The sequence below is a fragment of the Typha latifolia genome, chromosome 4, assembly GCF_019914945.1.
Source record: "Typha latifolia isolate L0001 chromosome 4, TyphaL0001v2, whole genome shotgun sequence".
NCBI classification, from domain to species: domain Eukaryota; kingdom Viridiplantae; phylum Streptophyta; class Magnoliopsida; order Poales; family Typhaceae; genus Typha; species Typha latifolia.
The window spans coordinates 17558361-17585405 of record NC_133089.1 but is presented as its reverse complement, the minus strand read 5'-3'; the positions used below and the strand labels follow the sequence as shown (position 1 = coordinate 17585405).

Here is a 27045-nt window from a genome sequence, read left to right as displayed (position 1 = left end):
CCTTCTTTATTCTTTTGGATGATGCGGGCGGGGCCCTCACGCGTCTCCTTCATTTAATAGTGTTTCTTTCTACCCATTAACCCCGTTCTCTCTCCTTCGAAACCCTAACCCTAAGGCCCAAAACCCTCAAATCTCGACCAGCGCCGGATTGATTCCTGCTCCAAGGAAAGGACTCTGGCGATGCTCCAGCCCTCGAATCCTCCCAACTTTTCATGACTTTAAAGCTGCGGCAGTTTCATGAAGGCATCCCCGTCGCCGGAGATCGCGGACGTCATGGCAGGTGAGGAGTCTTCTGCAGCCGAGGAGGATAACCCCAGATCGGACTGCCGGGATGAGGCTGTGGCCGATGTCTCCGGTAACACGTGGGAGGTGGCGCTCTTCGAGAGGTCTCCTTCGGAGAAAGGCGTGCACGAGGGCTTGTATGTCTACCACAACACCTTCCATTTGTTCCCGAGAGCGATCGGTGGATTGGGGACGCTCAAGACACTCAAATTCTTTGCCAACGAGATCGAGGTGCTTCCTCCCGAGGCCGGCAATTTGGTCGAACTCGAAAGGTTGCAGGTGAAGGTCTCGTCGCCGCGGATTTCGGGTATACCGTTCCAAAAGCTCAAGTCTTTGAAAGAGCTCGAGCTCTGTAAGGTGCCGCCTAGGCCGTCGGCCTTCTCGATACTGTCGGAGATCTCAGGGCTTAAGTGCCTCACGAAGCTCGTTATCTGCCATTTCTCTATCAGGTGGACTGTTTTGATCAAGAATGTGATGGCGATTCTTTTCTGGGTGTTTTTAATGGGTTTGGATAATTCTGATCTGATAACTCGGTGACCATTTCAGATTATTGAAGTAAACTAGGTAGTTAATTGAGTAAAGTGATTCACTTTAATTGTTGATGGTTGTCTTGTTGGTTGATTCCATTAGCTCTATATCGTTGTTTTGTTTTACTGTTAGGGGAATTATATTTTAAATTTATTTCGCCCTCTTTAGTTTCACTGTATTACTTACTAGAGCTGTTATTTTTTCCATGATATTCGGCCAATTTACAAGTAGAATTTGAAGATATTCATTAGATACAAAGTTGCAGAGATTGAAATAAATTTTGTAAAAAATGAAATAAAATTTTCAATATATCTAAAATAATACTAATCGGATTTCAAATGACAAAAATATGTCAAAAAAATATATATCTTCTCAATAATTTATCATATCTTTCTTATTTGAAATTCAATCAATATTATTTTAGATGTATTGAAAAGTTTATCTAATTCTCTACAACTTTGTCTCTATTTAAGTATTTTTAAATTCGATTTGTAAATTAATCAAATATAATATAACTATACGGGGTAAAGTAAAATAAATGAAACTATAGGGGATCATAAGGAGGTAAAGTGATACTAATGAGACTATAAACTATTGGGGGGTGAAGTGAATTTAGGCCTAGTCATATGAGGGTAAAATATAATTTCCTCTTATTGTTATGTCTCAGCTCTAGGCAAAAATTTTCAAGTCTTATCTTGATTTCTTTAGTTTCTTACTAATATGCATCTTAATTTAGATGTGAGTTAATCATCCTGAAGTACCAGCTTGCTGCTTATAAATCCCCTAGAAAGATATTGGTATTGTATTGAATATTTAGGCACTGTTATGTGTTTTTTTTTCTGATTTTTTTTACTTAATCTTAACATTGTAGTGGGTATCAACTTTACTTCTAGCTCATCTTTGCCTAAAACATTCAAATATGTAAGGCAACCTGCTGGAATACTTGCTATAAATATTTTTGATCTTTGTGCTTGTAAAACATGTTGCTGAGTTAGATAATGATTTGTTTCTTGTGAAGGATGTCTAATTTGATGTTTTCCTTAATCTGCAGATACCTCCCCCCTGAAGTTGGTTCCCTTAAGAAACTTCAGGAGCTTGATCTTTCTTTCAATAAGTTGAAGAACTTGCCTAACAGTATAGCGGAATTAAGTGCTCTCAAGTTACTGAAAGTTGCTAATAATAAGCTGGTAGATATACCCTCAGGAATCTCGTCTTTGAGATGTCTGGAAAGGCTGGACTTGTCAAATAACAGGCTGACTTCATTGTCATCGCTTAAACTTTCTTCTATGCTTACCCTCCAGTATTTAAATCTCCAGGTAGCATACACTACAATTTCATGATTTACCATTGTACTTATTTTCAATACTTTGAATTTTTTGTAAGTTTGCTATAAGTGTTCTGGTGAGCTTATCTACATTCAGCAGAGTGTTGACTTTGTTATATTGTTGATGCATTTTCTTGTAATGCAATCCACACTTCATGTTGATGCTTTGACTTATTAATGCATGCACTTTTGCTGCAAACTTCTGTTGCTGTTTCCAAAATAAAAAAATGGTCATAATACATATCCACTATAAGTATATAATATGTGCATGCATACATAGATGTACTCTAAGGTTGTTCACATAGATGTGCATGCATATTTTCATTTCCACACATTCTAGGTGTACTTTTGTATGCAAACTCCCAAACAAAAAGAGAAAACCGGCTCTAGATTGCTTTCTATATGAACTGGTTGTTCCATACCTTCACTTTGTCTCGTTTGTCAAATATTGTCATTTTTTGTTCCTAACTTGACTTGAGGCAGTAAGTTGCCAAAAAAAGGCTTTTGTCTTGCTTTTTTGTAATTGGCCTTGAGTTTCTGCACCTTTCAATCTCGACAGAGGGAGAGCTACCTACTAAAGAAGAATACTTCTATTATAGATAAAGGTAATACTATGAGCTTTTTGGGAGTAAAGTTATTAGTCATTTTTGTGGTAGGATAAGTGGCAACCTAACCTTATTTTATTATTAGACTATTGTTGTGCTAAAAGCTAAATGGGTGAGGAAAGCGGAAGCAAAACCTTCATTCCCTAATTTAACCAATAGAATAGTAATAGCAAAACCAACCAATTTGGGGAAAACTCTATTATGGTGGTGCTAATAGTGATAGAATAGCAATAAACAACTTATAATCACGTATTAGACACCCTAATGTAAGTAATCTCAAGAATAGAAGCAATAGAGATAATAGAAAGAGAGAGAGATAAAATTTACATAGTTCAACGATGTGCCTATATCTACGGCAGATCAATCTTCTTCATTATGCAAATCTCCCAATTATAAAGAGTTTCTCAACTTTAATCTCTCTTAATACAATGGTGGCTAGTTTTCTCTTAATTTTTTCCAAAGCATAAAAGCCCTAAAATCCCATTTCAGAATTTATAGGGCTGACTTAAGATGGAGAAATCTTGCGGGGCATTCGAATGCCCACAGGGCCATTCGAACGCCCCCATAATTCAAATTCAGAACACAAAATGGCGTTCGAACGCCTGCAGAGTGTGAATGCTCTCGGAACTTTGCGTTCAAACGTCTGCAGATACAATTACTCTTGGGTTATTGTGTTTGAACGCCTCAAGGGCTCGTTTGAACGCCTCGATACAGCAGGTCTGGAAAATGCTGAAAACTGAATTTGAGCCAACTCTTGAACAACTATATTGTCATAGATGGATAGCCGCTTATTTTCAGCAGTTAGAGAATTTTGAAAGATGATCCAGAACTGATATATGCATAATTGCATGACTCTAGTACTCTGTTACGAACAGTTATGAAAGTAGTGAACAAGCAATTGAAAAAAATATGGCGATACACTATGAAGTACTGTTATGTTACATGCTCTCTTTTACTTCGGAAAAACTTATTTCTTAACTTTGTTATCTACCTGATTTATCATATAATTTGCATGGCTTTTTGGTGGGTTATCTTATATGTGCCTTTTGTGCTTTGGAATGAGAATCTTTCTGTTATTTATTTATTTAAAAAATTGTGACAGAACTTTTCTTTCATTTACTGAATCGGGTTAGAATGGAATTATGGAACCCCAGTAGTTCCTTTATTTCATATACTATTCACTAAATCTATTCATTTTTCACATATCATTTCTAATAGTAAAAAAGATCTTCAGAAAATATTATGTCATGTCTGTATTTTGCAACCCATCTCTTGAGGATAAAAATTCTGTCATTGTCTTTACTATTGCTCACTTATGGGGAAGCAAAAACTTTAATTATTAAATTTTCCACTTGTTTTATTGATGTATTGTGACTTGTGGACCTGATTCTTATTGTCTTTTTAAAATTTTCTGTAGTTTAACAGGATTCCCTCTTCTTGTCAATTACCTTCATGGATACGTTGTGATTTCGAAGGAAATGGAAAAGATGTTCAAATGGGTGAGAAATTCCGATCCTTAGTTGAGGTGTGTGCTGATGATGCTGCAGCGTGTAGGAACCGTGTCAATCACTCACGTAATGGTATTGATCGTTGTCTTATTTTTTATTTCATCATCTTCAGTAAGTAGGATACTTGTCTATGTTGCTGGATTTGATCTCTCCTTTTATTCTGAAGCCAGATTCTCATGGAACTTGTTCATGTATATATTCTGAAGTTTCATCAAGTTTAAGAATTCATGCAACACAAAGAACAAGGAAGGGCTGGAAGCGCCGAAATTACCTTCAACAAAGAGCTCGTCAAGAATTTTTTAACGGTAGCAGGAACTGGAAAATTGAGGATGACAATGATGATATGACAGTGAAGATGGTTGAAGAAAATAATTCTTGTAAATTGCTTGATATGAGAAGCAAACACTCTGAGTTACAGGTGTCTGTTGCCGAAGAAATCGAGTTTTCTTCAAAATCAAGTTTTGTTTCAGAAGTTATGTCAAGCACCGTCAGTAATGATGTATGTAGCCTTGTCAAAGATGGTGATTTGACAGTACATGGTTGTCCTGAAGAAGAGGAAATTTGCCTGAATAAGAGAGGTTATGAAGATGATTTCTCATGCATTACTACTGAGTCTACCTGCTTGAACAAGGATTATGATTTTGGAAACGAATTAGAGGACAGTGGTTCCTCAGTCTATGCTCTTAACGAAGTTGAGGTGGTTGATGATGAGGCATCTAAATTCACTCTAAATTCGAAAAGGCATCCTGATAGGGACAGTAATCCTAAACCAAGCAAATTCCGTAAACCTTTTGGTGGGTGCTCAAATCTATCTTACAAGTATAATACAGAATCATTTTGCAGCTCGGATGACCATCTACCAGATGGGTTCTATGATGCTGGACGTGATCGACCCTTCATGTCGATACAAGAATATGAGCGGAGTCTCTGCTTAGAGTCACGTGAGGTTATTCTTTTAGACAGGTTAGCGTATATGTTCTTTTTGTAATTTCTGTTGTAAAATTTTAGGACTTCAAGACTATTTGCAGAATATTGATTTTGATTTATGTCTACTTGCATGTAGTCACAAAAACACTTTTTCTTTGTTCATTTAGGAAAGAGGATGCAGAGTTGGATGCAATTGCTTTTTCAGCACAACTATTGTTGTCCAATTTCAGAAGGCCAAGTATATCTGAATCAGAGGACTATTCAGCTGACGACTTACTAAGGGCCTCAATTCTTGCTCTCTTTGTGTCCGATTGCTTTGGGGGTAGTGACCGAAGTGCTTCTCTTATGAGGACCCGAAGAGCTGTTGTCAGTTTGAACAAGCAGCAGCCTTTCATATGTACTTGTTCTGTCGGTAGCTTTTACAACAACAGTGAATCCTCTAAACAGATGCTTGGCCTTGTGGGAAACCTTAGTTTCACTGATCTGTGTGACAAGTCTTTACAAATTATCAAGGAAAGGCGCAATTCAAATGTTGTGCCATTGGGAGCAGTACAACTTGGTGTCTGTAGACACAGAGCAGTGTTAATGAAGGTTACTTCTTCTCAATTTCATTGCTTCTTTCTATGGACATACAAGCTCATTATCCATATATATGTGTGTGTGTATGTGTGTGTGTATGTGCTGATATTACTATAATTAATTTTGTTGCAGTATCTTTGTGATCGGGCAGATCCTCCAATACCATGCGAGCTCGTAAGGGGTTATCTAGATTTTATGCCCCATGCTTGGAACACTGTTCTTGTCAGAAGAAGTAATGCCTGGACACGGATGATTGTTGATCCATGCTATCCAACTAACATACGAGAAGAAACGGATCCAGAGTACTTTTGCAGGTGAGCTATTGGTGTTCTCATGGTGAAATCTTTCTCATAAGTGGAAAATTCTTCCATAAACCGCAGAGTAATGTGTATCTTTCCTTATTTCATATGTTTCTCCATATCTATGGTAGACTTCATAAATGTCTGCCAAGAGGGGTAGTTTGTCGGTACTCTTTTATAGGTAAGATTTTACCTATTTGATTCTATTTTATGACAGAACTCAGTGGATCATCTTCTCCTTGATATTATGAAACGAAAAGGAAACACTTTGAGCTCTTTTGGTTTATTGGTGTATTTTTTTTCATTTTGTTTGATCTTTTAGTGCAAATTTTTTTTTCACTTTTAGTTTTTTTCCCTTTTTTATTGGAGATACTGTTGGCATCTTAATAAATGAAAAGCATAATACATGTTTGCCATCTATTTTCCTTTCCTATCATGGAAAGGGAGGAAGTGGCACACGATAATCTTGATGAGGTTTCAGAATGGTACGTGGCAGCAGGTGCAGTGGTGCACTGTGTTGTTGAGGGAAAAAGGGGTGTGAGAAAACATTAATTTTAAGGAAACAATTAAATGCTGTATTTTATGTCTCTGAATCGAATCTAATGATTGTTGATTGCTGCCTTCTCTTTCAGGTATATTCCACTCAGTCGAGTTAATGTTCCTTTCGAAAGCAAGAATTCCTCCATACCTGCGTGCTCTTTTCCTTCTCCTTCAACATGCCAAGAGATCAAGAGTACATCTGCCTGCTCTGTCATCTATTGCAAAATTGGAAATTCTGATGCCTTTGTAAAGGTTAGTATTATATTTTGAAACTTCCACTTTGCATTCTTATCAATCGTAACTTGTCTACACTTATAGAGTTGTATGGTAATCATAATATTGACTGACTCTTCTATGCAGATGCGGAACCTAGATTCACGTGTGGCATCCAATGAGGAAATTAGAGACTTCGAGTACAAATTTTTAGGGGAAGTAAGATTGCTAGGTGCTTTGAGGAGACACAGATGTATAGTAGATATTTATGGCCATCAACTTTCTTCTAAATGGGTTCTTCCAGCAGATGGCAGCAAAGAGTATAGGTTGTTTCAGTCTTTAATCGTAATGGAGTATGTAAAAGGGGGTTCCCTAAAGGTAAGTTGGTTAGTGACATGCTTGTCAATTTTCATTCTTAGTTGGCTCTTAATTACTTGAATTCTGAGTTTATCTTGCTTCATGCTCCACAGAGTTATTTGGAGAAATTATTTAAAAAGGGCGAGAAACATGTCCCAGTTGAGTTGGCTCTTTATATTGCTAGAGATGTTGCCTGTGCATTGGTTGAACTTCACTCTAAGCTCATTATTCACCGCGATTTAAAAAGTGAAAACATTGTGATAGATCTGGATTGCAAGGGAAGTGATGGTGCACCTATAGTCAAACTTTGTGATTTTGATACATCAGTCCCTTTGCAGTCTTCCGAACACACATGCTGTATTGCTCACCTTGGCATACATCCACCTGATGTCTGTATTGGGACTCCTCGTTGGATGGCTCCAGAAGTCGTGCAGGCTATGCATCAGAAAAATCAATATGGACTGGTAAGTCCTGCTTATTATGGAAAATATTGATTAAGTCAATTGAAAATAAAGGAATGGATAGCTACCAAACTTGATATTTAGTATTTGAGGCCTCGTTGTTACCTGTTTTTAAACAAAATACTTTGAAATTCGAGTGATAGTACTTATTCATGACTTTGGCAATCTTTCTTATCTGCAGGAGGTGGATATATGGTCATATGGGTGTTTTCTGTTGGAGTTGCTAACCCTTCAAATCCCTTATCAAGGATTGTCTGAATCAGAAATATATGATCTCTTACAGGTGAATTATTTAATTGGAATAATTTGTTTAGTTTCTTCTCTCCTATATTGTTACTTAATTGGCATAGCATGTTTATTTTAGTCATATCCAGCACATGACTAAATTGAATCTGTATGTGTTTTATCTTTCTGTCTCCTTTTTGTACTTTTCTGCTATTATCTCATTGTGCACACTCTAAAGTAGTGTGACCTAACATGAATTGGTGTTTTCTCACTGAGAAGGGAAATTTAGGTGACTTCATATCTCTCTCGATTGAATGTGCTTTCTTAAGGCTGTAAGCAGTCCACTTTGTATGTCTTTTCTCATTTGTTTGCTGGTTAAGCTGACAGAAATAAATAAAGAAGCTCTAAAGATAAGTTGGTAACAGTTTGAGCCAACGAAGTTTGTGATGTTATCCATTCAGTAACTGAAGTATGCAGCACACAAATAGAGATTGCATACATAAAGACCTCCAGTAAAGTTTTTAGATAGACCTGTTCACAAAACCAATTACTTAAGTGGTAAATATCTTGGTCCAGATTGGTTTCTGCACTAAAAATAGTTATGATTAGTTACTAGCTTTTTAGTTGAACTTGCTTATCCGTGTACTAGAGCTCAACAAGCTCAATAAAGAAAAGTCCCTACTGTCGGCTCCTTTAATATTGCCCAAGTACTAAAATTAGCTGAGACCTTGCATTCATTTGGGAGTGCAAGCTTGAGATTGCCGGTATCGCCACCCCATGTTTTGGTGCCCTACACTGCATGATTGCAGGCAAAAAATGATTAACCATTAAAAGCTTATTCTCTGCTTGATTTTGTACTGAGAAATGGGTTACTCGCCTCTGTTTAATATTTTTCCATTCATAATTTTGTGGTTCCTTTGTGCTCAAGGTTTTTATCTATAATCAATAGGTGCAACAAGGTCCAAGTCTCACGCAAGAACTGGAATTACTATCATCATTTGACGAACCAGTTACACGGCTGAAATTGGGGATCTCTTCTGATACTGATGCTGATATACTAAAGTTACTGATAGACCTTTTCCACCAGTGTACTAGGGGAAATCCAGCTGACCGTCCTACTGCGAAGCATATATACGACTCACTTTGTTCTGTTTCCCGGCATCCAGATACTACTTCGACTTGATATTTCAGAATTAGCTCTAATCATGTGCAGCTCCAGGAAGTTTTGTAGTTTCGAATTCTCTCAATTTATTTATTGTTCCCCTTGTGCCAGATGAAGTGTTGTATTAGCAACAGTGTCTACATGATTATCTTGTTTTATCCTCTCTCTCTCTGTTTTGTTAACCCCCACCCCCCCTCCTGATTCCCTCCCTCTATTCATTGAGCTATTGCTTATGCAAGTACCTCATTGTCACAGGAGTGATGATCTAAGCGGTGATGTAATCTCTCGAGTCTTTGTAATGAATAATTGTGCTTCCAGTCAAAGCAACAGTAAGAAGGACTATTTACTTATCCAAATGTGCAGCTTTTCGTGAGTTTTTTGACGAGGCCAGACCTCTTCTAGAAATTTATTTATGTAAATAGATTATATTTTCAGTTTTAAAATAGGTCTATTTTACTGAAGTCTCTAGTAAAACGTTAAAAGTTAATTATTTTAATATCTTTTAAATGTTAAATTATTTAACGCTTTGATAAGATATTGAACTATTTACTTTTGTAGAACACAATTTTTCAATCGATAGTCTATTTTATCGAAAGCTTAATGAATCTCAAAGAGAAAAATATATGTAAATAATTTTATACTTGATTATTTATTTTAATTAAAAATATTTTTATGTCGTTGTAAATATTAAAAAAAAATTGTTAGAATAAGTTAGTGTGGAAAAAAGAAATTGTAGCTCTTCTAAATTTTAAATGATCAACTCTTCAATATATTTTAATGTAAGATGTTAATATAATTAATATTTTATTTGTGTATTTTATATAAGATTGTATGCGTTGCTAATGATACTAGTAGAGAATGTTGCGTATTCACCGTGATGTTTAATTGAAGAGCTGACATGCTTAAAAAGAATAGTCTGCCAGAAGATCATTCCCAAGTATTTGGTAGACGGATCAAACGTAACGAAGTTGATTATGAATTCTTACAAATGTAAACACTAAAATCCAAAATCCACGAGTCAAGATCTGTCTCCTCTTTTGTCACTTTCCAATTGCATGAACGTACCCCTTTTTCTGTACCACATTCGTTCCCATCCCTCTTAGTAGAATATATTATATATATGAATGAACGAAACAGCACTCTCTCAGCTGTCCCCCAACGAGACGGAGAAAGCTCCTCCTACCTTTTCGCATTTTCAATGGCTTCTATGTCCACCTTCTTCGCCAAATCCGCGACATCCATCCAACCATTCCCCACTTCCTCTAAAACCCACCTCCAATCTCGCCCTCGGATCCCTTTCCCCCGCCTCTCCGCCCCAGTCCGGAACCCTCGGATCCATCTCAGCCGCAGGATCTCGTGCAGCCTAATCGAGCCGGACGGTGGAAGTCTGGTGGATTTAGTGGTACCAAATGGCCTCGCGAGAGATGAAAAGAGACGAGAGGCGGAGGAGATGCCTCGGATCAAGCTCTCGAGGATCGATTTGGAGTGGGTCCATGTGCTCAGTGAAGGGTGGGCCAGCCCACTTCGAGGGTTCATGAGGGAAGAGGAGTTCCTCCAAACGCTTCATTTCAACTCGCTTCGGCTCGAGGATGGGTCGATCGTCAACATGTCGGTGCCCATCGTGCTCGCGATCGATGACGCTCAGAAGCGGGCCATCGGGAATCGGAGCAGGGTTGCGCTCGTCGATTCGAAGAATAAGCTCGTTTCCATCTTAAGCAAGTGAGTGCACTTTGTCTTGATCTGTTCTTATATAGATGTTGTTTAAATTCTTCCTTTCTCTTGTTGTGGATTCGTTGTTTATTGTAGAGTTGGTTTCTTTGTTCATGGGAAGTTGAATTAATTGATGGGCTTTGCTTGGATAGAAATTTTCGGACTTAGTGGAGACTAGAGTAACGTAAGGTAATTGATTTTGGAGAGTCTTTTTGTCATGTCTAATATTTATGCCATTGAGTGCTTTTGTCTGAGTATTAAACCCTCACATCAGAAAGAGAACAAAAGGCGAAAAAGGGTTTATATACTCTTTCGCCATAGCTTAGGCCTGGTTTACTTTAAGGAAAAGATCAATTCTACAATATGTATTTGTTTTTGTTATTCTAGGTTTATATTATATAAATAACTATTTTTATGTTCACTTTATTCTGGAGTAAAGAGTTGTATTCCATAATTTTTTTTAAAAAAAGTTATTCCTAAAGTGAAGAGGGGCTTACGTTTTTGGATTGAGATGGGTCTTAAGATTTCTGTCTTCCCAACAATTGATAATTATGGGCTACTCATAAGATCAATTTGGTGGGGTCCAACTAATAGATCTAAACCCTGCGATTGGGCTCAGACATACGGGATTGGTATGCCAGCTCGATTACATTCGGGAGCAAGAATCCTAGGTTTAGGACACTGACTTATAAAGACTATGAAGCCAGAATGATAACCGGGAGAGAAATTGACCTCAAGATTTAGTTGAAAGTAGTAGATTAAACTCAAGAGTGAACAGTTGATGTTGGACAAAAATGTGAAGGGAGAGATCATCATATATGAGAGTTTAATCTCATGTCGATAAAGGAGCAAAAAGTAGAAAAAAATTATATAGGCTCTTGGGCCTTCATAATTTATATAATAGCTTAAGATTTAAAATTCTATGTCTTTGACAACCGTTTTCAGTGATCTTTTTTTTTTTCTTGTTGTTTGACTAGTTATTTATTTCAGAGTTGCTTTCCTCTTGAGGCTAAATAAGGAATTTTTTTTTATTCCCACCTTTTCCTATTTGACTATTTCTGATTATAACCCGACGTTTTCCCAAATCCACCTCTACAAGCCCCCTCTTCTTCAACTATAGAGTATTTTCCATCTCCAAAATTATCTTGTGATATCATGGTTCTTGATTTAGGGTGCATCTTTATCTTACCATGTCATATAATTTTGAGTATGACATTTTCTATTACTTTTTGGTTTCAGCATTGAGATCTACAAGAACAATAAAGAAGAACGAATTGCAAGAACATGGGGAACAACTGCCCCGGGCCTACCATATGTCGAGCAAGCTATAACTAATGCTGGTAACTGGTTGATTGGTGGAGACTTGGAGGTTATAGAGCCGATCAAGTATAATGACGGCCTCGATCAATATCGTCTTTCGCCGGCAGAGTTACGTGAGGAATTTGCTGCACGTAATGCTGATGCAGTATTCGCTTTCCAGCTTCGGAATCCTGTACATAATGGGCATGCTTTGCTCATGACTGATACACGTCGACGTCTTCTAGAAATGGGGTATAAAAACCCTATCCTATTGCTTCATCCCTTGGGAGGCTACACCAAAGCAGATGATGTGCCTCTTAGTTGGAGAATGAAGCAACATGAGAAGGTACTATGGATGAACTTTTACCCTCTCTTTTTTCTATAGTAATATCATGCATTTCTCTTTCTGCCACTGCAAGAAGACTAGACTATCTGGTCCAATAATTAAACCCCATGGAAAGAAACGATGGTCTTCTATTAATGGAGTAGCCAAGATAGAGCCAAACAAGGCAAAAGGATTCATAAGGCAAAACCAAGTAATTGGGAGAATCAGAATTCCTTAATGCTCGGAAAGAAATTCACATATTTCTGTCACATTAACTAATTTTCTTCCAATATATGAGTACTTTTGTGCACCTTTTTGTTTTCTTCATAAATGAAAGGGAGCATCGTGTTTCATCCATCAATATTAGATCTATTGTACTATAGCACGAAGGCGGCATAGATGCGTAAAGATTATCATAAATGTACTAACAGGAATTTCGTTTTTCTCATATATTATAGGTTCTCGAGGAAGGCGTTCTTAATCCCGAAACAACAGTTGTTGCAATCTTCCCCTCCCCAATGCATTACGCGGGCCCAACTGAGGTACAATGGCATGCAAAATCTCGCATTAATGCTGGTGCAAACTTCTACATTGTGGGTAGAGATCCAGCAGGTATGAGTCACCCTATTGAGAAAAGAGATCTCTTTGATGCTGATCATGGGAAGAAGGTGCTTAGTATGGCTCCTGGACTTGAAAAGCTCAACATCCTACCCTTCAAGGTAACTCAAATCTTCAAAGTAGTACTGCTAATTATGTCTTACTATTTTGGCAATATTTTTACAATATGAAAAAGGATAATCTTCCAGGCAGACGTTCTTATCTTGTCTATATCTAATCTTATTGCTCCGACTTCGGATCTAGGTGGCTGCCTATGATACAAAGCAGAAGAAAATGGATTTCTTTGATCCTTCAAGAAAAGATGATTTTCTCTTCATCTCTGGTACAAAGGTAGTTGTCTATACTGATGGATACTAGTATCAGACATTGCAAGATAGTATTTTGAAATAGTTCCCTTTCTGATTGTTTTTAAAATGACTTGATCATACGCAGATGAGAACTCTAGCAAAAAATCGGCAAAATCCACCCGATGGTTTTATGTGCCCTGGTGGTTGGAAAGTACTTGTTGAATACTATGATAGTTTGGTTCCATCAGAAGGCAGCAAACCCCGGGAAGCAATTCCAGCTTGACCTGCAAACTATTTTGGATTCCTATATGCGTCCCATGAAGAGATATATAAAGGTTCCTAGGTGATGAAGAACCAATGAAAACTACAAACTTTATATTTGGTTTATTTATTTGTGGCAAAAGAAACTTAAAGAATGTGTTGAAGGGCAAGTAATGCCATTAGTTTTTCGGAAAAATTAGTGGTGTTGTACAAAATAAACTTTTCTTGTAACATTACAATGTTGTTGCCAGCTTTTATTAGTGTATAGAATCGAAGTTATCCGGTGAGCCATGAAGAATATTTGCATCTTAGCGTGTCTTATTGGATGTATACCTCTCAAAAGCTCTATACCCTCTAAATTAAATTTCGTATTTGTGTGGATAGTTTCTATTGTTTCTTTACGCTCTCCTACTAGGTCGACGATGTAATCTATGGCTTGTTTTATAAAAAGGTATTTGTGCCTCTTGGGCAACTTGCATGAAAAAGTCTGCAGTTCTAATTTTTTAATTTTTAAATGGTAAAGTTTGGCTCTTTTATTTATTTAGTATTTATTAAAAGCGTACATTTAGATACGCATCTGAACTTTGACAAAATAAAATTATATATATTATACTCCAGGTTGATGTAACGAAGGGGAAGGGGTAGAATAATCTGAATATAGTCTTTACATAAGTAATGTGTGTCTTTTTTTTAAACTAAATTTAGATGCATATCTTGATAAAATTAAAATCGTATTTTTTGGGTACAGTTTTAGAACAGACAGTATGTTTTTATTTTGTCTGGGCTAAAGGGATAAAAGAGGTTAAAATTCCATGCAAATTACGCGTGCCTCTTCTTTAAAACCTCATCGTGGCTTGTTTTCTTGTATTTTAATACTATATCTCTTAGATTGACGCTGTAATCTACGGTGTGGAAGTTAATAAATTGTTCCAACTTTCCCTAGAAAGAGAAAAGAAAAGAAAAAATCAATAATTGTGATTGGGGTCTTCAATATATCATCTGGGGCCAAGTCGAATTGGGAAAGCCCACTTGAATGAGGCCTAAACTAAGCTTTGTGGGCTGGGCTGGGCTGGGCTGGGATGACCCAAATAGCTGGATCACCTATTACTGGATGTCGCTGGTGTGGACTCCCCAGCTCCGCCTCCGCGCTCGGCTACTTTAGGAACGGCATAAACATTAGACACCACTGGGAAGTGAGGACGTAAACTAACTCCATTAATTTGGTATTAATTATCTTCTTTATCTTTTAGAATCACAAAATGACGGATGACTACAAATTTTACAGACGTACTCTAGTTCATTAATTGACAGAGATTAATTAAAATCAAACTTATAGATGTAGTGATCTTCATGAATCAAGTTTAAACACCCTTCATCATATGCACAAACTCCTCATAATTCACTTGCCCGTCACCATCCATGTCAACCTCCATGATCATCTCTTCAACCTCTTCATCAGTCATTATCTCCCCAAGATTGATCAGGACACTCCTCAGCTGTATAAATGAATTATTAAATACATTAGTTGGACAATTGCAGATACTATAAATAAGTTGTCTCCTTAGTCCTTACAAATGGTCTATATGCATGCAATATTATACCTCACTGGGTGAGATAAATCCATTTTTGTCCTTGTCAAAGACATCGAAAGCTTCTTTAAGTTCCTCGTCAGCATCAGTCTCCTGCAAATTCCAAAGAAATCGAGTCGATGATTTTATAAATCATTGCAGGTGAGCTATAACTTTCTGGACTTCATGATATATATATATATATATAAAATGTCAGTGATGTATAGAATATTAAGCTTACCTTCATTTTCTTAGCCATTAGGTTCAAGAACTCTTCAAAGTCTATGGTTCCATTACCATCCATATCAACTTCCTTTATCATATCATGCAGCTCTTCATTTGTGGGATTCTGCCCCAGAGATTGAAGCACAGTGTTCAATTCTTCCAAGGAGATGTAGCCTATCAAATGAAATGTATTAGATACAAAACCAATACTAATTTATTTATTTTTCATGCATGATACCAACTATTACACTAGGATTTCCACATGAACTCCTCAAAAGTACAAGCTACGAAAAACTGAGTAAAACTATGATCAATCACTACCAAGTATATATATATACTAATGTCAGCAGCTCACTATTCTTAAAGCCAATTCATAAAGAATAGATAAATTGAAGATTGTAGTTGGAATAATATGTTTAGCGTAACCACATGGAATTGATGTAGCCATCAAAAGAATAAGTGAACTTCACCGCTTCAGATTTGAGGCAATTAATTACACAAAGACTTCATCATGAGTCTCCCGTCAAACAAACAAAATATATAGAAATTAAACGTTAGAAAGCAAGAAGAAGATAACACCAAAAGAACTACCATTCTCCAAACAATACCAAGCTTTGGACCTACAAGCCGCAGGCTTCTTCTGACAAAAAGGCGAGAGGGACAGAGAGAGATCATTGGTTAATGAGTAATTGAAAAGACCCAGATGAACATAACAGAACAGGAACTATTCAAACTTATCTAAAACAGTAGAACACCACCAAGAAAATAAAGGAACAGCATATACAAACAATAACAAACGACATATCTGAACATAACAGGAAATATTGGAGAAAGAAAAAAAAAATTTGTATAAAGGAGAAGAAGAGCAAACCATCTCCATTCCTGTCAAAGAGCAAGAAGGCCTCTTGGAACTCAGAGATCTGCTCCTGTGTCAGGTTCTCCATACAAGTGCAAGAGAATTATGGTTGAAGAATATAACTATATATATATATATATATACAGAGAGAGAGAGAGAGAGAGAGAGAGAGAGAGAGAGAGAGAGAGAGAGAGAGAGGTTGGAAGAAATATACTTATGGTGGAAAATGATGATCATGCACTGAAAGCCACCTCTTTTTGTAGGCTTTTAATACGTGCGTATGTGTGCGTGCGAGAAGTTGGTACTATTGACTTTTTGAAACGAAATGATTTCCCAAGTCTTCTATTATTGAGTAAATGTGTAGCTAATTAAAACGGTTAATACCGTCTAATAACTAATATCTAGCACCTCACTTGTGTTATCATTAATAAGTATATTGACTCTCTCTCTCTCTCTCTCTCTCTCTCTCTCTCTCTTTTTTTTTTTTCTTGGTCGGTTCATGGTCTATTCCATATAGTAGAAGGTACCATTTTTTTCAGCCTATGGGATGGAAAGTTCCTAATTAATACGGGGTATGATGGAGATGTTTATCTGGTATGTCGCATATCGCTAGTATTCAAGTTATTATAGCATATATATGTGGAGCTCTTAATGAACAAGTCATAAAATGTCATATACATATATATATATATATATATATATATATATATATATATATATATATATATATATATATATATATATATATATATATGGTCCTTTTCACTACATACATAAATTTCCTACGGGCTTTCCCCTATTTATTTATTTATTTTTAAAAAAAAAAGAAACAAAGAACAAGAAGAAAGATATTTGAAAGTAAAACGACAGCTACAAGGACAGTATATCTTGAAATCGGATCTTGATCTTGCTTATAGATAAGAACTGTCATAAATTTTGGATTGGGTGTAGCTTGATGTAATCCTTTAATTAACGTGTTATAATCTTGGATGGATTTGATATAATATGATATTCCAATTTGGTTGCTTCAAGCGTGTGGGTCCCCGGCCAATCCACACGTATGATGAATACTACGCTCTCCCGTCAAAAGGAGCAAGCACGTGCTGGGGGGGGGGGGGGGGGGACGGGGACATGTGGGGCCCCTGCCAGTAAACTTGTCCACGTCACCACTGGTTGTGTTGGCTTTCACGAAACTGTACGTGTCGGCGTATTTTCTCGGAGGAAACGTACGTTTTGCAGTTCACACCCTCTCCTTCACGAAACTCTTTATTTACGTTTCGCGATCGCGTATGAATGAATCTGTTTTAAATTCTCCCTGGACCCTGGTGCAGGGTGATGCCTCACAAAATACTGGATTTAAGTACGAGGTGCTAAACGAAAAAAATTCACTTTTAGTTTAAGGGAGAATCTTTTTTTTTTTTTTTTTTTTTTTCACTCTCACGCGTTTTGATATTTTGCCGCACGCGTTAACCATCTCGTCATCTCATGCGTATGGGTGGGGTGCATGCATGCCCATCCCAGACTCATGCATGTGCTCATACATCGACATAGCAACCGTGGCTTTTTAACTTGTTGTAGTTAGTCTTTAAGCTTAAAATAAAAGTAATTATTCCACCTATGTTTCTGTCTTTTTGCATGGAAAAATGGACAGGGATAGTGATATGCATGTGATCTAGAGGATGCAATTACTAGATATATTCATCAGTCTTACCATACACACACACACACACACACACACACACAGAGTACCCTGAATCTTAAACAGCATAAGTGTTCCTACTCAAATGATATATTATTCATTGACCATGTAATATTCCATGTTCTAGCAGCCATCCTCATTAATTGCGTTGTGAAAAAAATAATACCCACTTTCTCTGAATCTTCTCAAACATTAATTAACTTGTCTTGTGGTCTTAAGCTCTTAAGCCTGCTTACTCATGTCAAACATCAGGGATGCGTAATCTTTCAACACTTTGTTCAATGTACCTCCGAAAATGGAAGGTGACGGGCAATTACTTCTAGCTTAGATTTGCAGCACCCAATTAAGGAAATTAACTTTGGCTAGTGGAAGTACGGTCGATGATTCGCAGTTGATTAATTGCAGTTATGTGTCGCATATAAGTAGGGGCCTACATGTGTAGGTCAAAGACAAGAAGACAAATGTGGAGAGAAAAAGGCCAGATATGTTGATACATGTATGCACTTTTGTTAGTTAAGTTGCACTTGTTCCTGGCTTTCTTGGAAAGTTCTTGTCAGATGAAAGAAGCATTGCTTCCAACTACTCTGCATAGGTTCAGAGTTTGTCTTATTTCCTCTACTGAACAACAAGCTAAGGAAAAAAAAGAAATAGAATATTTGGAGCCACTCAAACTTATACTCCCTCATGTATGATGACTGGAAGAAACGTACAATTTGTTTATTTTTCAAACAGATTGGAATATAAACATTGTGTGATATATCAGTTTGCAACATAAACACATTGATTGTGTGGAGTACAGGGAAAGAATCATTCCTCTGCTGACCTTCAGCAAAGTCCTGCTGAAGAAAGAAGATTTGTACCAGCTAATTTTAAATCAGGCTGTCGTTGGCTTTCCAGCAACTCGCTGCGCTATCCATCCCAGGCCATCGTACAACCCATCGCCTGTAAGGGCACAGCAAGCCTGGATATGCCAATCGTGGTTCTTGATGCTGTGAAGGGAAAGAGCATCTGTGATCTCAGCTGGGGACATGGCATCCTTGAGGTCCTGCTTGTTGGCGAATACGAGTACCACAGTATGCTCAAGGTCATCATGCTGCAATAACCGGAAGAGTTCATCTTTCATAATGGAGATCCGAGCCCGGTCAGTGCTGTCTATCACGGCGATGACAGCATGAGTTCCACGATAATATGTTGCCCATGACGTTCTAAGCCTATCTTGTCCTCCCAAATCCCAGACCTGGTTTATTAAGAGAGCACAAGATGAATATTTACAGATCAAGAGCTAGGAGTGAGCAGAACAGAGTTAGAATCATTAAGAAATAAAATAAAACAATATTTCTCTTTAGATATCACTATCAGAAATACCTGCACCAAAACAGTCTCCTAATCTGTTTCCAAGGGATTCTAACTACACAATACGGGGATAGACAATGATGCATCTGATGTAGTGGATGGCGGCATTTGATAGATATAATTTTCCGACAAATTAACATAACATAATGTGAGATGTTCTTTTTAGCAACATCTAGATACCCCGATCACCAGCTGCAGACAGCATGTATTGCTCACATAAAACCCTTCCGACTCCATTGTTGAGAGGCCAAACTTAATCATCCGATTCAGCAACCTTATTGGTCTGGCCAAGAAGTATCATCTATGCCTCAACTACCTCATCTAATAATCACCACTGGTTCCCAACAAAATCATCATCAATATCTAACAGCAGATGAGGGTAAATATACCAATCAGAAACCTAAGGTAATAACACAACCAATCACCATTGTCCTCAAATTCTTAATGAAGATCCAATGACAGTAAGCAATCCAGATTTGTACCTTGCAATTTTATCTGCTAGATAATTCGTAAAATTGTGGTGGCATTCAGTCAAACTACAATGTCCACCTTCATGACAAATATACAAATTTAATGATCTCCTAATTTCCATCCAGCACAAACACAACAGAAGTACCTTTCAGTACTAAAGCAAGCAAGAAAAGAAGAAGAATGTGGCCACTGATCCTTGGAGACTTCAATTTTGTCCCTTACAAAAGCAAAATAAGACGACCTCTTAACTGAAAGTGACAATGCTTTGTTTTTCTTCCTGTGGAATCAAATTATTTACGAAATCCCTAGGCAACTACTCTCCAGCAAGAATGCAATTCAAGTTCGTACCTCAGGTTCGAATCCTTACATTTCACCTTATGGCTTCATTTAACTGACACTTGTATTCTAGCTGATATTGTCATCAGCTCGAGGTCCTTCAGTAAACGCCAATAAATACCTCAACGAACCACATCCATCACATCCAAAGACGACTATTTCATAGCTTATGGACTAAGTATTTGTTATTTGTTATAAATTCAAACAAATGATAGATAGTATTGGGGCTAATATGAGAGGAAGAGAAATCGAGTATAATGTTTGATTCAAAGTCGTGTGGTGGATCCAGCTCACATGCGAGGCAAAGGACTGGTGAGTTTAAGACTTAAACGTGTGTGGAATAGCCCAACTTGGCTTCGATCAATGAAGCAAAAAAGGATTGATATACACTATTAGGCCCAAAATCTAGTAGATCTGATTGATTGTAATTATCATCGACGTACAAAAAGTCCCAAATTTGCAACCTTTCAATAAAAATACTAATAAAAAAGGGCAGATGAATACGAGAAGCAAGAATTTACTGACCTCAAAGCGTATATTCTTATAAACCACCTCCTCCACATTGCTCCCAATGGTAGGATTCGTGTTCACGACCTCTCCAAGATGTAATTTATAAAGCGTCGTTGTCTTCCCGGCATTATCCAATCCAACAACAACAATCTTGTACTCCTTAGCAGGGAACAACATGAACCAAAACCTCGATACAAAAGCTCCCATCTCGATCCAATAGCGCAACACTCAAATCTAACAGAAAAAGAAAACATAAATAAACCAGATTTAAAAGACCGGCCTTTTCAAATTCTAATTCCCACGGCGAACTAGGGTTAAGGATTGGAGATCTTACCTTGAAGACAGCGGTTCTCTCTAGCCCTTTCCTTTAGAGAAAGTTGAAAGCAGCGAATGAAGACCAGAGAAACCCTAACCTTTTGGATGAAGGGGAGGAAGGAACTCGTTCGGGGAGAAGGATAGAATCGAATCTTTCTCTTAAATGCTGTCGGAAGTGGAGCTACTACGTGGAATTTTATTTTCACAATTTTGCTTCCAAATGAGGCCTACTTTTGGGCTTTTTCGTTGGGTTGAATTGCGAGTTGCATATATTTATTAGTAATTATTTGAGTGGTTTGTGATATCTAATTTTTCTCATCAGGTTTATCATACCTAGCTTAAGACATTAATCATAAGTGATTTTAAGGAATAGTCCCAAGTAAAAGAAATAGTACCGCCTAGTTCTTGTACAGCAATTTAAGTTTGTTGGGTTGAATTGGATTGCAAAGTACAGTTACTCTACGATTAAGGAGTGAATTTGATAGCAGAATATAAAAACTCTTAAGTTACAATAAGAGAATAACAATGTAATCATACAATACTCCTTTGTAAACGCGCAAACTTTATTCTGTATCTCACAGTACAAGACATACAAAGACTACAACTCAATATATATAAGATAACTAGTTCTAGTTCATACGCGATGAACATATGCAATGACACTCGGCTATTATCAGAGCCGGAAATTTTTCACCCTCTAAATGTAATAGGGAATTACAATCAAATGATCAAATAACGTGAAATATATGAAAACTTTCATTCTTTTCCATCTGCTGCGCGGAGCGAGCCCAGTTGAACGGGAGCTTGTGTTTGCACTACTTTAGATGAGCCGTAAATTGATAGATCAACTCCCCGAGCTTTCTCCTTCTCGATTTGTTCTTTGATCCAGAAATATGTAATCCTCAGTCCATCCTGTTGTCATTTGGAATTATAGCATTACTGAGTAATAAACAATGGAAGAAGTTGCAGGCATTTGATAGAGGATTTGGTTCTTTTAAAGTACCTTCAGTCTCATTGCCGGAGCCCAGCCCAGTTTCTCTTTAATAAGAGTGTTGTCGGAGTTACGTCCACGAACACCCTCCGGACCAGGAATGTGATGGATGGGAAGATTCTTGTCCTCGAAGCTGAGTACGATTTCAACCATTTCATTCATGCTAACCATTTCATCACTTCCGATGTTTACAGGCTCTCGGAAATCTGACTTCGTCAATCTTTAAGAGGGATCAAAAGTAATTGTAAGGGGAAATTAAAACTTCGCAGGCTCAACAACCAACTATTTTTCATGTTATCTGAGACAGTAAAGACATGATCCATGGATAAAAGAAAACGAAATTTCACCTCAGGACACCTTCAACACACTCATCAATAAAAGTGAATGATCGAGTCTGCAGCCCATCACCCCACATCTCAAATTTATCTGTGGAAGTAAGAGCCTTTCGGCAGAAAGCAGCAGGTGCCTTCTCCCTCCCACCTACAGTGCAAGTCAAGAACAGCCTCCATGGTTAGTATATACAGCTTATGATGTTAGCAACCATGATTAGTATGACTGTAGGAAGTAAACGTAATCATAAGATCATAAGCCAATAATAAGTTCACAGGTTACCTTTCCATGTTCCAAATGGACCGTAAATGTTATGGAATCGGCCGACGCGGCACTCAATACCGAAGTCCTTGGTGTAGTGCTTGCACAATTCCTCTGTCGCTAGCTTCTCCAAACCATAAGCATCTTGAGGCTACATCAGTGCCAGCAGAGGATAGATATTAACTAAGTATATTGTCGAGAGATGTAAGAGGTCAAGTCTGCACACAAGTTACAAAGTTTATAGTTTGAGATCAAAAAACCTCTGCAGGCCAAGCATCAGATTCCTTCAGGCTCACGTTAGTGTCCAACTGCTTGAACTCAGGATAGATACAGGCACTGGAGGCATAGAAAAACCTGCAAGTTGGACCACCAATTTCCATTTTCTCAGGTGAAGTAAAAGGCGAGCATGGCAAAGAGAATCACAGATCATAACTTTATCGATTAAATCAATAAATCTCAAAAGCACGCAGAGAAACGAATAAAACATCAACAGAAGTTACTGCATTTCTGTAGAACATAATGCAAAAGTATACCATATGTATCCATACTCCAATTTAGTGAGAATACCACCTTACTGAAACCTTTTGCCACAGTTTAAAAGGAAATTGCCAACATTGTTGATTTCCAAGGAATCCCATTTTAAATTAAAATAATATCATCACCAGTGCAAATTGTTTTCCTATGAGTGCTGATATTAACTTTCCCCCAGATAAAAAAAACACATATAATTTCTCATGTAGATTTTTTAAATAATGAGATTGCATCTAACTATAAATTGGGTAAATATATAAACAGATAGTCCCCCAGCCAACAATAGGTTCGTCCTATCCAGGTATTCCTGAGCAAGATGCAGAAAGAAAATGAACATACACTATGCAACAATTCACCTTATATATAGGAAAGAAATTCTACAACTAGTTGATGCCAATTAAGAAACGACGGACCTTTTCACACCGTTAATTCTTGCAGCTTCAAGCATGTTGAAACTAATCATAGTGTTGTTGTACATGATGACAGAGTGGTTTGACTGAATGAAACCCATCCCTCCCATATCAGCAGCAAGATTGAAGACATGGTCTACACCTGAGGTGACCTTCAAGCAATTGTCCATGACCCTCAGATCAACGAGGTGGAACTCATGGCAGAACATATCCTCAGTCATGTGCTCATTCTTCTTCCAATCAGAAGCAATGATATAGTGGCCCTCACTCTTCAAACGCCTCGCAATGTGCGAGGCAATGAAGCCACCAGCTCCTGTTATTGAGATCCGCAACTTCTCGGATGGCCAGTATGGCTCCCTCTCCAATTCCGAGTAAGTGTACTCGCCATAGATAATTCCATCATTTCCACTGCTTCCCATTCTGCAACTGTGAATTCTGGAAGTTCTGCAAAATAAACAAAAAGCAAAATTACCGACTGATAACTGCCAAAGTAACACTATTTGCAATATCAAACCCTGTTAGTCTGATGAACTGGAGATGGAGCGGACCTATATCAATCAATATATACTAATTTCATAACGGTCGATGATGAACAAAGATCGGAGGACACCGAAAGTTAAAATTTAGAAAAGGAAACCCTGACAATGGTTGACAAATAGATGACCGGAAGCTACTAAGTCCAAGAAAATTCAAAGAAAGGCAGATCGAATTTTTCTTGCGAAAACTGACAATAGCTGTTTCCTTGTGTTGCATCTATACATGATTGACTGAGTGAGTCCTTTCCCTCTGTTACGCATACATTGACTGAAAAAAAAGAACATTACGCAACTAAACATACATAACATAACTTTTAGTAATATACTCTCACTAGATTCTTTGTGGGGATTAGACAAGATCGATATAGCTTAAATCATGCAAGTGAGAAACCAGCAACTCTACATCAAGCATGTAATGGGGAGACTAAACGATTGCCAATATAAGCAAAGAGTACTATGAGGAATAAGTAACTTTTGCTGATACAAGCAAAGATATTGTGATGAATAAGGAACTTTTACAGATACAAGCAAAGACTAATGTGAGGAACAAGTAACTTCTCCTTAAAAAATATAACACGATAAGTGGATTTTGCAAGGATTTCATTGCTGAGAAAAGATAATCATCTCATCAAAACCAAAAAATACAGCGAAAGAAAAAAAGAAACTTACTTCCAGCTATAAAGCATAAAAGAAAATTTCAAATAACACATCACCCACATAAAAAAAAAAGGCTTCTCCCCACTCTATTGGAAACTAGAACTCGAATTCCACCAGCGAAAAAAAAAGGCCTAACTTCTCGCATTACAATCACATCCACACTACCGCTCCTAGAGATCGACCAAAGCGAGTATAACGTGAAAAATAAACTCGAAATATTAAAAATAAAAATCACGCCACTCGTTCAACCTCGACGAAATCAAGAAGCCCACCAAAATCCCTAACGAAAGCTGCGTTAAAATTCGGAAAATACTAGAGATTTTTACGTCTGCATTTTTACCTCCAAAGTAGAATACCCAAGTGCCCAAAACGAGAACAAAGCAACGTCTACGGAGAGATCCAAGTGCTCCTTTCCCCTATATATCGAGTCATCGACTGTTGTCATTCAATTATTCATCTATGTCGTGTTCTTTTTTCTTTTTCTCGCTTTCGCTTTCCATATTAAAATTCGGTAGCAGAAGACGGCACTTCAACTTGCGACTTAATAATTGGACCTCGTAAGCTTTGATTGATAGGTGCGGTTCGCACGTCGTCAGACGTGTCTCTGGATCCAAAAACCAGGTCAAACTACGAAATTGTTGGGCCATAATTGTGGGCCCAAGTCGCAGGGTGTAGATCCGGGCGTGTCATTGGACCGACGTGATCACTTTTCTGCCGGATATTTTGCTTACCAGAAAATGGACGGGCCACATGATGACAACTTGGCATAATGGATGGTGGTGATAGATCGGATAGAATTTTCGAGGATTACATCATGACCAGACTAATCATATAGGCTAGACAAAGAGATTAGTATTAAATAACTGTATCAATTTTCTTAAATCGAGCTTAAAATATAAGCATATAATGCTCCAGGCCTAAAGAATTTAACGGGTGATTTTTGTCATAAGTTATAGCACTTAAACTATAGAACTATAGTAAAATCACCTCTTGTAGAGTAATCTCATTGATGTAATTTGCAATGTATATATACATAGATGTCCATTTAAAAGAAAATAGTTTTATATTTGAATTATTATTATTTTAAAATATATTAGAGATCTAAGAATAATGAACACAGCGGCAGGTACAGAGATTAACATCAGAGGTTGGTTGTTAGCATCAATCATACCACTGCGTAAACCGGCCGGTGAGTCCAAATCTAACACCACATCCAATTGAGAGATTGCGTATTCACTTAATCACCTCTTAATGGTTTCCATCTTGACTAAATCTTAATTTGTATCCATATCCAGCACTACAAACACATATATTTCAATTATAAGTAATCTGATTTGCAGATTTATATTGCAGTGGAACCAATATGTAATGTAATCCTATACAATATCAACACATCATTCTATACTATATGATTCGTTTTTGCGTACACATCCCTTGATTGATTTACATAAGGGTTATTTAGTATATTTATTGATTAATTGTATAAAATCCCCCTTTAAGTCACCATATTTCTATTAAGGAATCGTAGAACATGAATCAAAATTGCTTCCAAATAATATTCCCGTGTAACATTTAGTTCCAACAAAAATAGCACTTTTTTTAAACAAACATTGATTGCTTATTTATTTTTGTATAGTGACCCTAACTCTCCTAAGATATCTACTGCATTTCTTTCTCTCCATCTCTTTAGAGAGCTCGTCTCCCGAGAGAATTGCTTCTCATTCTTTCTCTAGCTCCCACAATTTTTCAAACTACCTCCTTCCATGGTCCTTTTGTCGTCCACACAATTGCCCTCTTTGTTGGCAGACTGAGCTTCTTCTAACTCTCTCATTTTTCCCGTCATAATTGTCACTCTCCTAGGGTTGGCAATCGATGTGCCCCTCATGGGCATGGCCGAACATTGCATAACTAGAGCTTTGCCATGGGCTTGCGATAGTTCACGTTCTAGCCATGATCACGGTCAAGCTTGTAGGTTTAGGATGTTAGGTACGGCTAATTTGGCTGAACATTGGATTCGCTCAGGTGGGGGTTAGTCTCCACATGGCTCGATCGCCCCTTCCCTCGGAGTCCCCCCCCCCTCTTGACTCCTGACATTTCGTAGGCAAAGCGATCGATCCCTTCATAGGACATTTGTGCTACTCCGAAGACTTCCCAAGCAGAGTGAAGAGTTATGCATCAGATGATTTCGAAAGACGCACTGATGACACGCGCATGCTCGGTGCTCTATATTTATTTTGTCTAGATTGCTTTGCTATGTGGGCTATAGTAATGGATGGGTGTTATGTTTAATTTTATGACAAGTTGTAATAATATTTTCTTACTTGCCTCTTGTCGTTCCTCTCTGCGGCGCAGCCTATGTGGTCCAAGAGAGAGGCTTGTTTTTCCTTTGTTAGCATTAAATTTGTATTTCCGCCACATTTAAGGCTTGCTCCCATGTAATTGAGATATAAAATTGCAACGAATTATCTATAACTGAATAAAAATTG

At 37.5% G+C, this 27045-nt stretch overlaps 5 protein-coding genes across 8 annotated transcripts; 2 read left to right on the top strand and 3 right to left on the bottom strand.

The window, feature by feature from the left end:
- The first annotated feature begins 40 nt into the window (after positions 1-40).
- On the top strand, positions 41-9360 carry LOC140786868 (uncharacterized). Its single transcript, XM_073135569.1, has 11 exons — positions 41-731; positions 1862-2126; positions 4157-4319; positions 4418-5210; positions 5342-5765; positions 5886-6067; positions 6685-6844; positions 6953-7183; positions 7276-7626; positions 7805-7906; positions 8798-9360. The coding sequence occupies exons 1-11, from the start codon at positions 238-240 to the stop codon at positions 9029-9031; spliced, it is 3399 nt and encodes a 1132-aa protein (XP_072991670.1). The 5' UTR covers positions 41-237; the 3' UTR covers positions 9032-9360.
- Positions 9361-10117: 757 nt separating this feature from the next.
- LOC140785890 (ATP sulfurylase 1, chloroplastic-like) lies at positions 10118-13810 on the top strand. Its single transcript, XM_073133979.1, has 5 exons — positions 10118-10729; positions 11960-12365; positions 12803-13063; positions 13206-13292; positions 13395-13810. Exons 1-5 carry the CDS (start codon positions 10131-10133, stop codon positions 13530-13532), a joined length of 1491 nt encoding a protein of 496 aa, XP_072990080.1. The 5' UTR covers positions 10118-10130; the 3' UTR covers positions 13533-13810.
- A 919-nt stretch (positions 13811-14729) lies between these two features.
- Positions 14730-16390, bottom strand: LOC140786979 (calmodulin-1-like). Its single transcript, XM_073135706.1, has 4 exons — positions 16175-16390; positions 15320-15477; positions 15112-15192; positions 14730-15006 (listed from the first exon to the last, which is right to left on the bottom strand). The coding sequence occupies exons 1-4, from the start codon at positions 16245-16247 to the stop codon at positions 14872-14874; spliced, it is 447 nt and encodes a 148-aa protein (XP_072991807.1). The 5' UTR covers positions 16248-16390; the 3' UTR covers positions 14730-14871.
- Positions 16391-18513: 2123 nt separating this feature from the next.
- On the bottom strand, positions 18514-21143 carry LOC140785533 (uncharacterized). The gene is made up of 3 exons (XM_073133408.1): positions 20863-21143; positions 20544-20762; positions 18514-19095 (listed from the first exon to the last, which is right to left on the bottom strand). The coding sequence occupies exons 2-3, from the start codon at positions 20733-20735 to the stop codon at positions 18733-18735; spliced, it is 555 nt and encodes a 184-aa protein (XP_072989509.1). The 5' UTR covers positions 20736-20762; positions 20863-21143; the 3' UTR covers positions 18514-18732.
- Positions 21144-21388: 245 nt separating this feature from the next.
- LOC140786600 (GDP-mannose 3,5-epimerase 2) lies at positions 21389-25102 on the bottom strand. Of its 4 annotated transcripts, none has more exons than XM_073135148.1 (7): positions 24900-25102; positions 23370-23810; positions 22686-22779; positions 22447-22576; positions 22182-22314; positions 21847-22054; positions 21389-21755 (listed from the first exon to the last, which is right to left on the bottom strand). In XM_073135148.1, exons 2-7 carry the CDS (start codon positions 23783-23785, stop codon positions 21600-21602), a joined length of 1137 nt encoding a protein of 378 aa, XP_072991249.1. In that variant the 5' UTR covers positions 23786-23810; positions 24900-25102; the 3' UTR covers positions 21389-21599. The 4 variants fall into 4 exon arrangements, with proteins under 4 accessions (XP_072991249.1, XP_072991251.1, XP_072991247.1 ...); XM_073135150.1 differs by lacking the exon at positions 24900-25102 and adding an exon at positions 24809-24870; XM_073135146.1 differs by lacking the exon at positions 24900-25102 and adding an exon at positions 24572-24722.
- Positions 25103-27045: the final 1943 nt, after the last annotated feature.